The following is a 14,923-nucleotide window of genomic DNA, read 5'->3' as shown; positions in this document are numbered from 1 at the left end:
CATCAGTCTGGCTGTCTTTTTGTGAACATCTCTATTCTCTGCCATCTTTCTTCATTCCTTTTTTTCTCTTCTTCTTCTTCTTCTTCTTCTTCTTCTTCTTCTTCTTCTTCTTCTTCTTCTTCTTCTTCTTCTTCTCCTTCTCCTTCTCCTTCTCCTTCTCCTTCTCCTTCTCCTTCTCCTTCTCCTTCTCCTTCTCCTTCTCCTTCTCCTTCTTCTGAGGCTGGGTCTCTCTACATAGTCCTGGAATTCACACTGCAGACCAGGCTGACCTCAGACACATAGAGATCCATCTGCCTCTGCCTCTTTAGTGCCTGCGTTAAAAGTGTGTGCCGCCACACCCAGTTTTTGCTGCCAGTTTTCAAGTGTTCTTGGTCTCTATCCCTCTGTGTCAGTGGTTTCAGTTCAGCATCCTGTTTGTGAGCCTCATTATCATGTACAGAGACAAGATAATAACTGGTTTACCAGATAGCGATAATGAAAGCACGCAGAGCCTGACTTTCTTATCATTGGGAAGGTAGAGGAGAAGGAAGGAAAACGGCCATTTCTCAGTGTGTTAGCTCAGTGCTTCTAACTGAAGAGTTAGCTTCAGGCAGAGTGGGGAGAGCCAATGCCAGGGCCCAGTCTCCTTGGAGTGACAGTTCAGGGCAGTTCTCTCAGTTAAAGCTTCATATGTGGATTATTTTAATCCCAGATAACAAGATAGTCTCATTGTTTTAGTAATAATAACACTGATAGTCATTTTAGTATGGGATTAAAATTGGCAACACACATGCTCCACCCCTAAACTAAACATCCTTAACAGCTACACCCTGTGTCACAAGAAAGGCTTTGGGCTGGCGAGATGGCTCAGCGGTTAAGAGCATTGCCTGCTCTTCCAAAGGTCCTGAGTTCAATTCCCAGCAACCACATGGTGGCTCACAACCATCTGTAATGAGGTCTGGTGCCCTCTTCTGGCCTGCAGGCATACACACAGACAGAATATTGTATACATAATAAATAAATATTTGAAAATAAATAAATAAAAACTACAGCTAAAGGAAAATGAGTAGAATTGATGAATATTTTTCTATTGAAGAGCTCCCCAGGGTGTTCTAGACTGTGTATTTGGGGTACAGCATCCTCTAGAGCAGTGGTTCTCAGCCTTGCTGATGCTGTGACCCTGAATACGGTTCTTCACATTGCAGGGACCCCAATCATAAAGTTACTTCCGTTGTCACTTTATAACTGTAATTTTGCTACTGTTACGAATTGTAATGTAAATATTTTTTTTGGAGATAGAGGGTCACGACCCACGGGTTGAGAACTGCTGCTCTAGAACATTCCTTACTCTATTCGTGTTTGTCTGTTGGGTGGGTGTTTCCCACTTCAAGGCAATGAAGTCCCTTATCAGTCCAGAGGAGGAACAGCCCAAATGAGAGACATTAAAAGGCTTCGTACACAATCCTCTTTAAAAAGGCACCTGAGAGGGGAGGGTGTGAACAAGGAATTCCTCCTCCACCCCGACAGAGGCCAAGCTGTTAGCTGCTCTCGTGAGAGGGAAGAAATACGCTAGTCTCAGCTTCACCCAGGGGTGTCACTTCATGGGTTCCAGGGGTCGTACTTGGTTCATCAGGCTTGGTGACAGGTGCCATTACTGACAGAGCCATCTTGTCAATGTCTTCGTCCACATTTTTGATAGAGCAGAACCTTTCTTCTTCTTTTTTTTTTGTTTTTGTTTTTTGTTATTTTTTCGAGACAGGGTTTTCTCTGTAGCTTTAGAGCCTGTCCTGGAACTAGCTCTCATAGACCAGGCTGGCCTCGAACTCACAGAGATCCACCTGCCTTTGCCTCCCAAGTGCTGGGATTGGAGCAGAGCCTTTCTTTAGCTGTCTTCCTGTTCACTCCATGATTAGATGGTGACACAAGCCTTTTCACGGGCTGTTTCACTCTATTGCTGAGATATGGATGAACTGTGGAGGAAAAGATGGTCTCCTAGGGGCCACCTGATTGCAGAACCTTGCAGACAAAAATAATATGCTAGAGATAAGGCTGCCACCGATTAAGTCCTGATATGGGCCCACATGCTTCAGTTTCCATGTGGTCTAGTTTATCAGGAGGGAGGCAAGCATGACTTAGAGGGCTTATGACCGTTTTCCTTTGGATAAGTCATAATCAAGTGATTATTTATAGTTTTTTATTGTCATTTGAGTAGATCAAGAATTTATTGCCCTGAGTCATTGTGCGTGGCTGCTAGCTAAATAACCCTGCACCTGGAGAGGAAGGGGTTGGCAGCATCCCCGCCCAGTGGGGATCCTGGCACACTGCACGGAGGGAAGCAAGTGCTGGTGGACAGCAGAGTGATGGACGGCCCAGCATGGAGCCAATTGTGGGAACCCTGTCATTCACCTCAGCATGGCCAGCTCCCTGAAAGGGGCTGAATTGATGGTGACCTTGGCCAGAGCTGCCAGCAGAGACTCACACCAGTGGTCCCAGCTCTTGAGGTGTAGACAGGGGAGGCTAAGGAGTTTAAGGCTAGCCTTGCTACGTAGGGAATTCAAGACCAGTCTGAAGGGTGAGCTATCCTGTCTCAAAAAAGCAAAAAGAAAGAAAGAAAAAAGAAAGAAAGATGAGAAAGGTGTAAGTGGTTCAAGGTCACATACGCTCCATCAAAATTCCAGAAGGATCCAGACCCTCAAAGTCAGGAGAGTCTTCCCATCCTAGACTTCACAACCCAGTAGGCAGCAGCTGTTTGGACAGTCCCCAAGGAACAAGGACAAATTTTTGAATAATTGTCATTAAAATTTTAGAAAATGGAAAGAAAGTTCTTATCAATTTTTTGGTCGAATCCGTTCATTTTTTGCAGATAAGAAGACTAAGACACGCACAACTGGGTCACCACAGCTGGGTGGGGGTGGCAAACAGTGCTTGCTCTCTCTCTCTCTCTCTCTCTCTCTCTCTCTCTTCCTCTCTCTCTCTCTCTCTCTCTCTCTCTCTCTCTCTCTCTCTCTCTCTCGCTCTCTCTCTCCCTCCCTCCCTCTCTCTCTCAGAGTCAGGGGACAATTTACAAGAGTCAGTTCTTTCCACAATGTGGGTCTCAGGGGTTGAACTTAGGTCATCAGGCTTGGCAGTACATGGAAGTACCTTTACCTAAGAACCATCTCACCTCCCTTCATTATTATTATTATTATTTTAAATAAGGTCTCTTTGAGTCCTAGACTGGCCTTGAACTTGTTGTGACCTTGAATTTCTGGTCCTTCTGGTTCCATCTCCCAGTGCTGGGACTTCAGCTCTGTGCTACCTGCCTGACTCTGGCTCAGCCTTTTGTTTGTTGTATTTTGAAAGGAGAAGAGGGAAGCAAACCTTAGGTAAAACCTCACCCACTCTACTTTCACGTACCAAGTGAAGACACCCACCTCGCCATGTACATTTTTGAGGTCTTTCTTGTTTCAGGAAAACCAAAAGTGTATGCCGTCTGTTTTACTTGCCTGCATAATTTTAGCACTAGGCATCTTATTGGTATTGAAATCTAGACAAAGGCAGGAAATTGAAGAAATGGAAAAATTGAGAGAATAGATTCCTCTGCCTCTGTGCGGTAGGGCCGGGGTGACTCTCAGCAATGTTATAACCTGGACAGGGTGGGGCATAGCATTCAGACTCTGTCCCTGTTAGCTTTGCTGTCCTGAAGATCATGACCCAGTATCACCGAGGGAAGTCAAGGGAAGACCTACAGGCAGGAGCTGATGTATGGGGGAGAGCTGCTTACTGGCTGGCCCCTCACGGCTTGCTCAGCCTGCTTTCTTACAGAACCTGGGACCACCAGCCCAAGGATGGTCCTTCCACAGTAAGCTGAGTCCTCTCCCAGTAATCGTTCGCCAAGAAAATTCCCCAACAGACTAGCCTACGGGCCTCTGATGGAGGCATTTCCTCATCTCTTCCCTCTTCCTAGGTGGCTCTAGCATGTAACGAGTTGACCAAAAACCTGACCAGCACAGATTGCCATATTAAGAAACACGACTTAGTGTAGACAGATTGCAGTGTTTCTGACCAGTTTCCTTTAGTGAGTTTCTCAGAGACCTAGAGGATGTTGTAGCGTCCAGCAAGGACAAGGAAACCGATTCTTTCCCCTCCAACCTTGTGTTTGACGCCTCCTGGCTCCCTTCCCTATCCATCCTCTTTTTTCCCTTCCTGCTCTGCCAGGGCAGGACTCCACAGCACCCTTTCAAGATCTGGCATTTACATTATGCTCTAGGAATTTACCAAGTCAACTCTTGCTTCTCGTAAACAGCATCTCACAGCCAGGCTGGCACCGAAGAGAAACAATGGGATGGTCTCCATGGGCTGGCTGACAGCATCAAAGAGGGGCTCACTGCAACAACACACCTCTTGTCACTGATCTCAGAGGTCTCTGGCAGAGGACCGCTATTAAATTTAGATCTTTCTAGAATCAAGTGGTAATAGAGTTAGCCGATGGTATCATTTGTGGAAAAGGAAAAGAAGCTGAAGATGGAACTAAGAGGAATAGCTTGTCTTTTCTTCTGGCATCTTGAAGAGTAAGGCTTTGTTGGAAGGATGGAGCTAGAGGGGACCTTGGATCGAGTGGGATTTGAAGCTGATCCTAGGATGAGACTGTCCTGCTTAGGGGTAAAAATGCTCCATCAGTGTGTGAGCTACTTGGAGGCACAATCTGTCCCTGTGAGTGAAGGCCTTCCAATAGAACCAAGCTTCAAATAAATGCCAGATAGCTCCGTTCTCCAACTGCCCTCGGGTTCGTTAATTCCGCTTCCCTGTGACCTCTGCTTACCTCCCGGTTATCAACCCCCCAAGCTGGCTCTCCTCCTAAATTCTGCATTAGGCTTCCTCAATCTAATGTGGTACCTCAGATGACCTTTCCTTCCTTCCTGGCTTAACTCTGCAACGCCAACTCCATTTTGATTCTCTGAGGTGAATCTCTACTAGAAAATAGAAATCAGTGGTGTGGACTCAAAGGAAAGAGACACTACTCTCATTTCTAGACGTTTCCCCCAGCATCTAGACCCACTGTAGAGTGTTTCCTAAGGCGAGGTCTCTACTTTTGGGCTTGCCAGGTACAAGAAAGGAAAATTACAATCAGCTCTTTCTTGCTCTTATGATGACCTCATCATGCATTCCAAAGCACAGGGAGCCTTCAGCACTCGGCCCCGAGGCCTCTCTCATCTGTGAGTCCATCTGAACCCATGGTGCTTGGAGCGCCAGTGTGTCAGTGCGTCATCGCTGGCTCTGTCTCCTGTGAAATACAGACTTCAGGAAAGGAATGCTTCAGTAAAGAAGACAGCAGACTGCTCTCCTATGGGGAAGTCCTCCGAACTGAGACCTGTGCACTGTAACTCCTGGCCTGATGATACGACTTTGAGATATGGGCCTATGACACTTTTTAGATCGCTTTGTAGGTATCCAATTGCCGGGTAGGGTGAATCTAGTTTGTTTGCTTGTTTTTTAAAAAAATTTATTTATTTTTGTTTAACGTATATTGATATTTTGCCATGGTGTCAAGTCCCCTAGAACTAGAATTATAGACAGTTGTGAGCTGCAATATGAGCGATAGGAGTTGAATCTGGCTCTTTTGGAAGAACAGGTAATTCCTGTAACCACTGAGCCATCTTGCCAAACTTATTTTTTTATTTTTGAGTGCATGTGTGTGTGCGCGCACGCGCGCGCGCACACACACACGAATACATTGTACTCAAAAGTCAAAAGAATCTTCTGGAACTGGAGTTACAGTTATGAACTTCCCAGCGTAGGCGCTAGGAAATAAACTTGGGTTCTCTGGAAGACCAATAAGTGTTCTTACCTGTTGAGTTATCTTTCCAACCCCACTTGTAAGATTTTCTGTATTTTATATTATATTATCTTGAACTTGGGGTTTCTCAATGAAATAGCTGGTCTGTGATGTTCAAAAGTCGTGAGCAGTAATTGAAAATCAATGTGGTGTTCCAGATTGGAAGAGGTTAATGATATGAGACCTAAACGGAACTCTGGACCCTGAATTGGACCATCTTGTGTGGGGTCTGGGATTCAAGAACTAGAATCTGATGAAGGTTGAGGCTGGCTTTGTTTTTTAGGAAAATTCACGGAGTCAAAACAATGGACTCGACAGTGGACTCAGAAAAATATTATATACATGCCATATATTGATTCTAATTTTAAAATCAATCTATTGAGAGGGTCTCATATATGCCAGGCTGACTACTGTGTAGCCACGGATGACTTTGAATTTATGATCCTCCTGCCTCTGCTTCCTTAGTGCTGGGATGGAACTCCAGGTGTGTATAATCACCCCACCTTGGTTTATGAGTCCCTGGGGATCGAACCCAGGCCTTCATTTCACGCTAGGTAAAGACACCGTCAGTTGAGCTACACCCTGGTAATGTTCTCAGTTTTCGAATTGTAAATAGGTAAAGAAAAAATATTATTATAAGAAATACAACATTCTCCTGAGAACCCCAAAGCTATGCTGTCAGTGGATCCTCTTGGGAAGACACTGGCAGAAGGTTTGGGGGTCAGCCCTGTCACACACCCATCCAGCCCTGCTCTTCTGTGTTGTAAAATGAACTATGTGATGTTACTACCGCAAACAGAATTCAGTGTGCTCATATTAGATGTCTTCTCTGCACATTCCACGGGTGTGAAGCATCAGGCTGGAACCTAGAAGTGTCTGCAGCCTGACTCAGATGTTTATGTGAGCCATTCCTTCGTGACTATGAAAACACCACTTGCCCATTATCCAAGGGAGATTAAAAAAGAAACGGTAAAAATGCTAGGCATGGTATCATAGGCCTGCAGTCTAGGACTCGAGGCGCCGAGGCAGGAGGATCCTAAGTCTGAAGTCAGCCTAGGCTGTAGAGTAAAACTCGGTGTTCTAAACAAAGTAAAAGTAACAGTAACAAAAACAGTGCAAACATAATGAAAAGAAAATCCAGTCTCTGCCAGTTGTTGGCACTGCAAGGCTCTAGACTTAAAGATGGCTCCCTTTCTTAAGCTGCTGTTTGTCGTGCTGGGTATGGGCTCTTTTTAAAAATGACAGCCGTGTGTTTGTTTATTTAGTTTGGGCTTGTGTATGTGTGTGTTCTTTTTTTTAATTAATTAATTTATTATGTATACAGTGTTCTGTCTGCATGCCAGAAGAGGGAACCAGATCGAATTACAGATGGTTTTGAGCCATCATATGGTTGCTGGGAATTGAACTCAGGACCTCTGGAAGAGCAGCCAGTGCTCTTAACCTCTGAGCCATCTCTCCAGCCCCCTGTGTGTGTTCTTTAAGTGACTACATAATATTCCACTGGATTTTAGTTAGATAGTTTATGCTGGGGTGATCTAGTAGCTTGCTTTTTAAGTTTTTATTTATTTAATTACTGTGGGGTGTACATGTGTTGTCCTACATGGGTGGAGGTCGGGGGCCTGAATATGTGCACCTGCATATCCAGTGCCTGAGGAGGACAGAAGAGAACGCTGGATCCCCTGAAACTGTCATAGATAGTTGTGAGTTAGCACGTGGGTGTTGGGAATTGAACTCTGGTCCTCGGTAAGAATGGCTAGGCCTCGTAACCACTGTGCCATCTCTCCAGCCCCTTAATTTTATTCCTAATTATATGTGTGGGTCTAAATCATATCTGGGGGTATGTGCAATGGGTTCACTGTCCTGAAGGAAATGGGGGAATCAAGGTCCCTGGAGCTGGAGTGTAAGGGTGCTCTTAGCCACTGAGCCCTCTCTCCAGACCCCAAAGTTTTATTTATTTATTTATATATTTATTTATTTGGATTTTTGAGACAGGGTTTCTCCGTACCTTTTGGTTCCTGCCCTGGAACTAGCTTTTCTAGACCAGTCTGGCCTCGAACTCACAGAGATCCTCCTGCCTCTGCCTCCCAAGTGCTGGGATTAAAGGTGTGCACCACCACCGCCCGGCTTAAAGTTTGTTTTATTGAGAAAGAATTTTGTTACCTATCCCAAACTAACCTCAACTCACAGCAATCCTCCTGCCTCAGCCTCTTAACTGTTGGAATTAGAAGTGTGTGCCATCATGCCTGTTTCAAGCCACACTTTGTGGGCTATTTATTCATGTGAATTGGTCCTAGCATCTCTTGAGGTTGTTGTTGATTCTGGGCTCTTTTTCACCTCCCTACATAGACTTTCATTGTAGTTTATGGGCCATTCATAACCTGTAGTATATGTGTAAGGGAGGCTGTTGTCCCACAGATACCACCTCAGTATCGGTCTCAGGCTCAGCATCTGTCTTGGGATAGTTCCGGTCATCCTTTTCAGAGCTGGGCAGAGTTGGCAGCTGCCATACAACAAGTGAGAATTTGGAGACTCGGGACAGTCTTGAGTTTGAGACTCAGCTTAACTCATCTTTCACTGCTGTGTGACAGTGGGTAAAGCCCCTGACTTCTCAGAGCCTTCATTCCTTTGTCTGTGAAAGGGGTTCACCATTGACAACCCTGTAAGGGAGTGGGTGTGCAGATAGGATGAAGGGACACACACAGAAAGCAGCTGGTGCTTGGTTGGCACTTGGAGATCGTACACTCTGTGGCTTCTGAGCTGTCCGCACCGGCCCGCCCCATCTCCTCCGCACCGGCCCGCCCCATCTCCTCCCCGCCCTCCCCTGCCCCGCCCCGGGCTGTGTTTTCACAGGCTACTTCCCTCTCTACTGAGGAAGGCGGGTCACATGGATATCAATACTCTCCCTTAACAGGTCAGTAGCCCCAGAGAGGCCAAGAGCAACCTGCCGACCTTGCGCTGTCTGTCACGTGACTGGGGAGGCTGGACAGAAGCTTCTAGTCTCTGACACTTGGGGTGGGGCTCTTCCTTTTTTGATACTGGCTTCCTGTTTCATAAACTCCTGGTGCGGAGTCCAAAGCTCCTTGGATCAGTGTTGAGCCAGCCCTGCCCGGTTCTCCTCCAGTCGAGGCTGGATTCAGGCAGATTTCGGGTTGGCCGTCTGCAGAGGGCCAGTTTGTGCGTATTTTGGGTTCTGTGGGCAGTGCGGTGTCTGGAGACACTTGTGCTTTGCCGTTGAACACAGCCTTGCCCTCAGACAGCGTAAATGAGCAGGCTTAGCTGTACTTCAGTAGAACTGTATTTACTGGAGCCAGCGAGTGGCTGGGCCCGTGGGCTGGGCTGTGGTTATCAACCCTTGGTGCTCAAGGAGCAGGGGGCTACTTGGGCCCATTGGTGCCAGACACTTGGTTACTGCATACTTAATACGTGAGAACTTCTGAGTGTCTCTTTTATGAAGAACCATTCTGAAGTTATTTATGTATGTTTCTGTTTAAAAAAATAATTGTTGTATTTAATGAAAGGACTTTTTATTAAAGATTTATGTGCATTGGTGTTTTGCCTGCATGTATATCTGTGTGAGGAAGTTGGATCGCCTTAAAATGGAGTTACAGCCTGTTGTGAGCTGCCATATGGGTGCTGGGAATTGAACCCAGGTCCTCTGGAAGAGCAGTCAGTGCCCCCAATCACTGAGCCATCTCTCCAGCCCCAGGAATTTATTTTTAAAAGCTTTACTTCTTACTTTAATTTGTATGCATGTTTATGTGCCTGCATTTGTTTATGTAGTCCATGTATGTCCATGCAGGTGTTTATGGGGGCCAAAGGCTGCTGGGTCCCCTAGAACTGGAGTTGTAGGTAGTTGTAAGCCACCCGATGTGGATGCTGGGAACTGAATCCACGTCATTTGCAAGAGCTGTGAGCACTTTCTGCTGAACCATCTTTCTAGGCGCCGGTGGGGGTCTCCATGTAGCCGTGGTTGTCCTGGAACTTGCTGGCTAGACCAGGCTGCCCTCAACCTTACAAAGGAACTGAAAATGACCTTAAACTCCCTCCTGACTCCACTTCTGGAGCAGAGTGCTGGGTTGACAGGCTTGCACCACCACGCCTCATATATGAGGTGCTAGGGATTGATCTCAGGGACCAGTACCTGCTGGGAAACACTTTACCAATTGAGTTACTTCAGGCTGGCCTTGAAGTCAAGATAATCCTACTGCCTCAACCTCCCAAGTGTCGGGACTGTAGACTGGTACCTGGTGCTAGTCAGTTCTAAGGAATTTCCATTTTAGGAGGTGGGAGGTGGCTGGGATTAAAGGCATTTACCACCACGCCCAGCCAGGAATTTAAATTAAAAAAAAAAAAACTTTCATGTTATTTTGCATTGAAAACAGATTGGGAAAGAGTTTGTATTCTCAAATGTAGATGAAAAATTATTTTCAGGTATTTTGAGCATTTTTTTTCTATCGTTTGTTATTTTATTTCAGTTCTCGTGCACAGAGGGTAATTTTCAATTGAGCTCTATTGGGCAGATTTGGACAGCTTTTGTTTTAATCAGGAAGATGACATCTCAAGTGCATCTCACTTTCACCCATGGACCAATTTTGACTCACATCATTAAAATAGTGGCTGAAGACGCATTCGTTCTTTCAAAGGTCACGTGTTGACATGAATCAACACGTGGATGTTCACGGGCTGTTTGCTTCCAGCACATTCCTCTGGACAGTGGTGGCCTCCTAGCCCCGTGGCCAAAATACATTTAGCTGTGTTTTGTCTACAGACATGTCCAACAATAGCAAGTGCACATGACCACTGGTTTTAGGAAACTCGCATAGTTCTTTTGAAATATTGACCCCAGCTGAATAAAGATGCCTGTTTTCAAAATCAGTACTCTGTCGCCTTTGGTAATTATTCTGCAGGAGCGTGCCAAGAAATATTTCTCATTTGTGAATCCTGATAAAATGCCTTAGAAGTCCCAGTAACGTGCTCAAGGATCAGCTGGAAGGAACAAAGGTCACTTTCTGACGTGCAGACTCCAGACGAGAATGTTGGGGGATGAGGAGGTAGGCCCGTGATGGAATGCTTGCCCAGTAGACATGAGACCCAGCAACACACACACGTGCACGTGCACATACACACACACACACACACACACACACACACACACACACACACACACACTGGTGTAACCTGAAAACCTAAAAGAGCTAAAACATAAGGTATTAGATGATCCTAACTTCCGGGTTTTTCTCCTAGCCCAGGCTGGCCTCAAACTCTCTTTGAACTTCTGATCGTCTTGTGTCTGCCCCCTGAGTGCAGGAATTATAGGCTTCAAGCATGTAGAGCAGGCCCTCTACCCTCGAGCCACATTCCCAGTTATCACTGTCATTTTCTGAGAGCGTTATTACACAGTGTGTCTGCCTCTGTCTGTCCCTGTTGCTGAGAAGTAGGTGTGAGTGTGTGTGTGTTGGGGTTTCCTATGAAAAGTTTCTGCACCCCAATAAGCCTCTTCACCGACGCAATAATCGAATCAGACCAAATCAAACCAAATTAGAAGAAGTCCAGGCATACTGGATACCAGCGCTCTCAGATGGCTTTCCAGTCCCCCAGAGAGGAGCCGGGGAAGGGAGACTGGGAAACCACGTGTTTGTTCTCTAGGGTGCTGTTGAAATACTCCGTGGGAGTTGTCTTGAGCATCTCTGGGGAGGGGTCATTGTTCAGTGGACTTTCTCCGAAGGTGGAGTCGGGACTGAGGCAACTACCAGGGGAGGGGATTTGGGATGGAACTTCCACCCAAACATTCCAGACTCTTTGGATATATGGAGACTAGGGGCTGAGGTGAAGCTACCACCCAAACACCTAGCACGAAACAGACTTTGTTCCCAGCTTGTCATCATCCAGTTTGACCACCACACTGGGGTTTGAATGAGGTTTCTCTGGGCGCCCATGTGTCAGCCATCACTGCTCTTAAATCACTTACCATTTGAAGGCCACACCTCATAAGGAGACCAATGTGGGCGATGCAAACAGGCAAAAAGGTGGCTTTCAGGATGCCAGTGTGTTCTGTCCTCCTAAGGGTGTGGAGACAAAAATCTCTCCATCCCATCGATGTTCATCTTCTATGTGACTGATTCTGTAGAAAATGCCCATGCCCTTCTAACTACTTGGGATAATCAAGAGAGACAGGGAGTGATGCCCAGGGTGACTGCAGTGGGAAGCAGCGTCAAACGCCCGCGCTCTCTCCTCTCCTAGATCAAGAAGTGGACAGATGTGTGCTGGTGTCCAGCCCCATTTCTTCTCTCTTTGTATTTAGCTCAGGACCTGATACATGCACGGTGCTGCTCACGCTCACAGTGGGTTTTCCCTCCTCAGTTAACTCTATCCTAGACCTTGAAGGTGCAGTTCTGCCTGGCAGTTTGTTTCTAAATCGCACCAAGTCGACTGGAGAGTTACAATCCCAGCTGTTCTGGGCAGATTCTGATTCTTCCTCTGTGATGTTCTGCCCATTGTTAATTTCTGGTTAAGCCAAAGTTGAACTCCTCAGACTAAGGTGTGAGTGGGTACAGCTGCTGTTCCCACCTGTTGCGGCGTGGGAATGGCTTTGGGGCTATTACAGAAAGGATGGTGCACTTTTTAATAAATAGGAGGAAGTGGTTCTTCAGATCCTTCACTGCTTTCATTTTCCAGAATCTTCTAGAAAATGAGCATTGGGGATGGAGGGGGAGATAATCATTAATTCAAGGTTTTCCACTGTGAAAGTAATGGATCCAAAGATAGGGTTTCTATTTTGTTTTGTTTTTAATGAAGAAAACATTCACACCTTGCAGCTGAGTGTTGATGTTTTGGAACTCACAGTGTTAAGAGAACTTCTGGAAAGACTAGGGTGAGCCTAACGCCGTGGCTTGCCTGTTACCTATAATCATGTATTTCTCTTTTTGGAATATACTTTCCTTAGTGGATGGCAGTCTTAAAATAGAGCGCTCTAGTGTCTGCGGTGGCAGGGCCCAGGGTTCTGATAACTACTTGAGGCAGTGTTCTATGAATGTCACCCTTCCTCAGAACAGCCAGGGCAAAGGTGTGGCAGCCATAGTGCCTGCAGCCCCTTTCCAAGTGTCGCTCTTCCTGTACACAGACAAGGCCTCACAGGATGGTGGCAACCCAGCCCAAGGGACAGGAAGGCTTGCTGTTTCCTGTCACTTAGTTCCCATCCAGTTTAGAAGCTGGGATCTCTGGCCCAGAAGCTTGTCTTTAATCACTGCCACACCCTCTGATTCTCTGGTCTTTACAGTGAGCTATGGAAACCTTTTATGGGGGGGGGGGGGCAGGGCTAAATTTACAACTGTAAACAGAACAAGGAGGGAGGGGATGTCCCGAAATTTGAGGCAAAAGGCTAAAGGGGTACGTGCAGACGCAGTCAGGGTGAAGGAAGTCCAGACCTTCCTGAGTGGTTTGCACTGTTTGCTGTACACTCGCTGGCTTCCCGCCTTCTAAGCTGCTGGCTTAAGACAGTGATGCTTTATTGTGTTTGTTGTTTTTTACCTCTCCGCCTGCCTTCTGCCTTCCAACAATTTATTTTGAAGCTACAGTTTTGTACCCAGTCAAACTCTTGGTCAAAGGCCACCAGGGTGGAATTGTATATGTTTTCCGGAAACAACTCTAGCTGGCGAGGAAGCAAAGTAGGAAGGAAAATGGCAAGTGATAACCGAAAGTAACAGCTGCAGCATAAAAGAGACCAGAAGCTTCTAGGTAGTGATGGCGGGGAACCCCAGAGTGACAGTTGCATTTCCTGAGTGTGACACGGGTATTGCTTTGTTCATTCGATGGGTGTTCAGAATACCTCCGATGGGTCCATGTCAGAGAGATCTGCAGACATGACAGGAAGCTAAAGGTAAGTTGGTGTGCTGGGTGATTGTCCTTGTCAACTTGATACAGCCTAGAATCACCTGAGAAGGTGCTTCTGTCCTGAAGACAAGATCCCAGTGTGTTACTCTGGCTGGCCTGGGCCTCACTACCTAGACCAAACTGACCTTGAATTCACACCTACTTCTGCCAAGTGCTGGGAGGAGAGTCCTAATGAAGAATTTTCTAGACTAGGTTGGCCTGTGGGACTGTCTATGGGAGTTTGTCTTGACTGTTGATTGAAGCAGGAAGATCCTGAATGTGGGTGGCACTGTTTTATAGCTAGCATTCTAGACTCTCTAAGAGTAGAGAAAGTCAGTTGAGTGGCAGACAATCAAGGGTCCATTCGTCTCTGCTCCTCTCTGTGGGGGAGATATGACTGTGTGAGTTCCTGCCTTGATTTCCCTGCAGGAATGGTCTATAATCTGGATTGTGAACCAAGGAAACTCTTCCCTCTCTTACGTTATTTTCTGTCAGCTTATTTATCAGAGCAGTGGAAGCTAGAATAGTCAGTGAGGCGATGTCAAATACGACTCAAAGGCCCGGTGTGCATATTGCTAGCTCAGTGATGGAGCACTGGGAACAGCGTGGGTGAGGCCTGGGTGTGATCTCCAGGAGGGCAGAACAACAACACAAAACAAAAGCTGAGGAAATACTGTGATTCACTCTGGAGAAAATAGGATGATCAGGAAAGTTTAAAAACAAAACAATTTACCATGTGATTCTGCTCGAGTTAATGACACCTCACTGCGGAGACTTCTAAGTTTCTATGTGGTTATACTGGGAAGGCTTTTCTCATTCTGTAAAGGCATACGTAGAAAAAAAAATGACTAAATCTTCAATAAAGTCAGTAAATGTCAACAGCTGAGTAATCACAAAAATATATATGCTTATGATAAATCTGTAGAATTATTGTTCTAGGCCTGTGTCTATATAACTTTAATAAAGGCGGTCACTAAAATTGGAATGCGAGAAGGGCAGAGGGAGAGGGGCTGGAGGATGTGCTCCAGCAAAATGAGTGTGTGAACCAAGAAAGTAGAAGGCAGGTGTGTGGGAAGTCAGGGCTTCCTTCTCGGGAGAGGGTAAAATGACCTGACAGGGACCTCTGGGACAAGGCAAGAAAGATGTATTCTCTGACGCACTAACCATCCAGAAAGTCTGGTGGCATATGCCTTTAATCCCAGCACTCAGGAGGCAGAGGCAGGTGGACCTCTGAGTTCGAGGCCAGTGTTCTACAGAGTG

The 14,923-nt window shown here is 46.2% G+C and overlaps 1 protein-coding gene across 8 annotated transcripts in view; it reads left to right on the top strand.

Annotated features, from left to right (window-relative positions):
- Palm2akap2 (PALM2 and AKAP2 fusion) overlaps window positions 1-14,923 on the top strand; it is a 409,045-nt gene that overhangs the window by 316,760 nt on the left and 77,362 nt on the right. The window contains exon 1 of one of the 8 annotated variants that reach the window (XM_075967155.1): window positions 10,826-10,845. The exons of the other annotated variants lie outside the window; for them this stretch is intronic. Coding sequence (XP_075823270.1) covers window positions 10,828-10,845 — 18 coding nt within the window. The 5' untranslated portion in view covers window positions 10,826-10,827. Of the gene's footprint in view, window positions 1-10,825; window positions 10,846-14,923 lie in introns of those variants that run through there. 8 annotated transcript variants of the gene reach the window in all.

This window comes from Microtus pennsylvanicus, chromosome 3 (genome assembly GCF_037038515.1).
Source record: "Microtus pennsylvanicus isolate mMicPen1 chromosome 3, mMicPen1.hap1, whole genome shotgun sequence".
In the NCBI taxonomy this organism is placed as follows: domain Eukaryota; kingdom Metazoa; phylum Chordata; class Mammalia; order Rodentia; family Cricetidae; genus Microtus; species Microtus pennsylvanicus.
The sequence above is the reverse complement of the archived record's forward strand: the minus strand, read 5'-3'. Positions and strand labels throughout refer to the sequence as shown.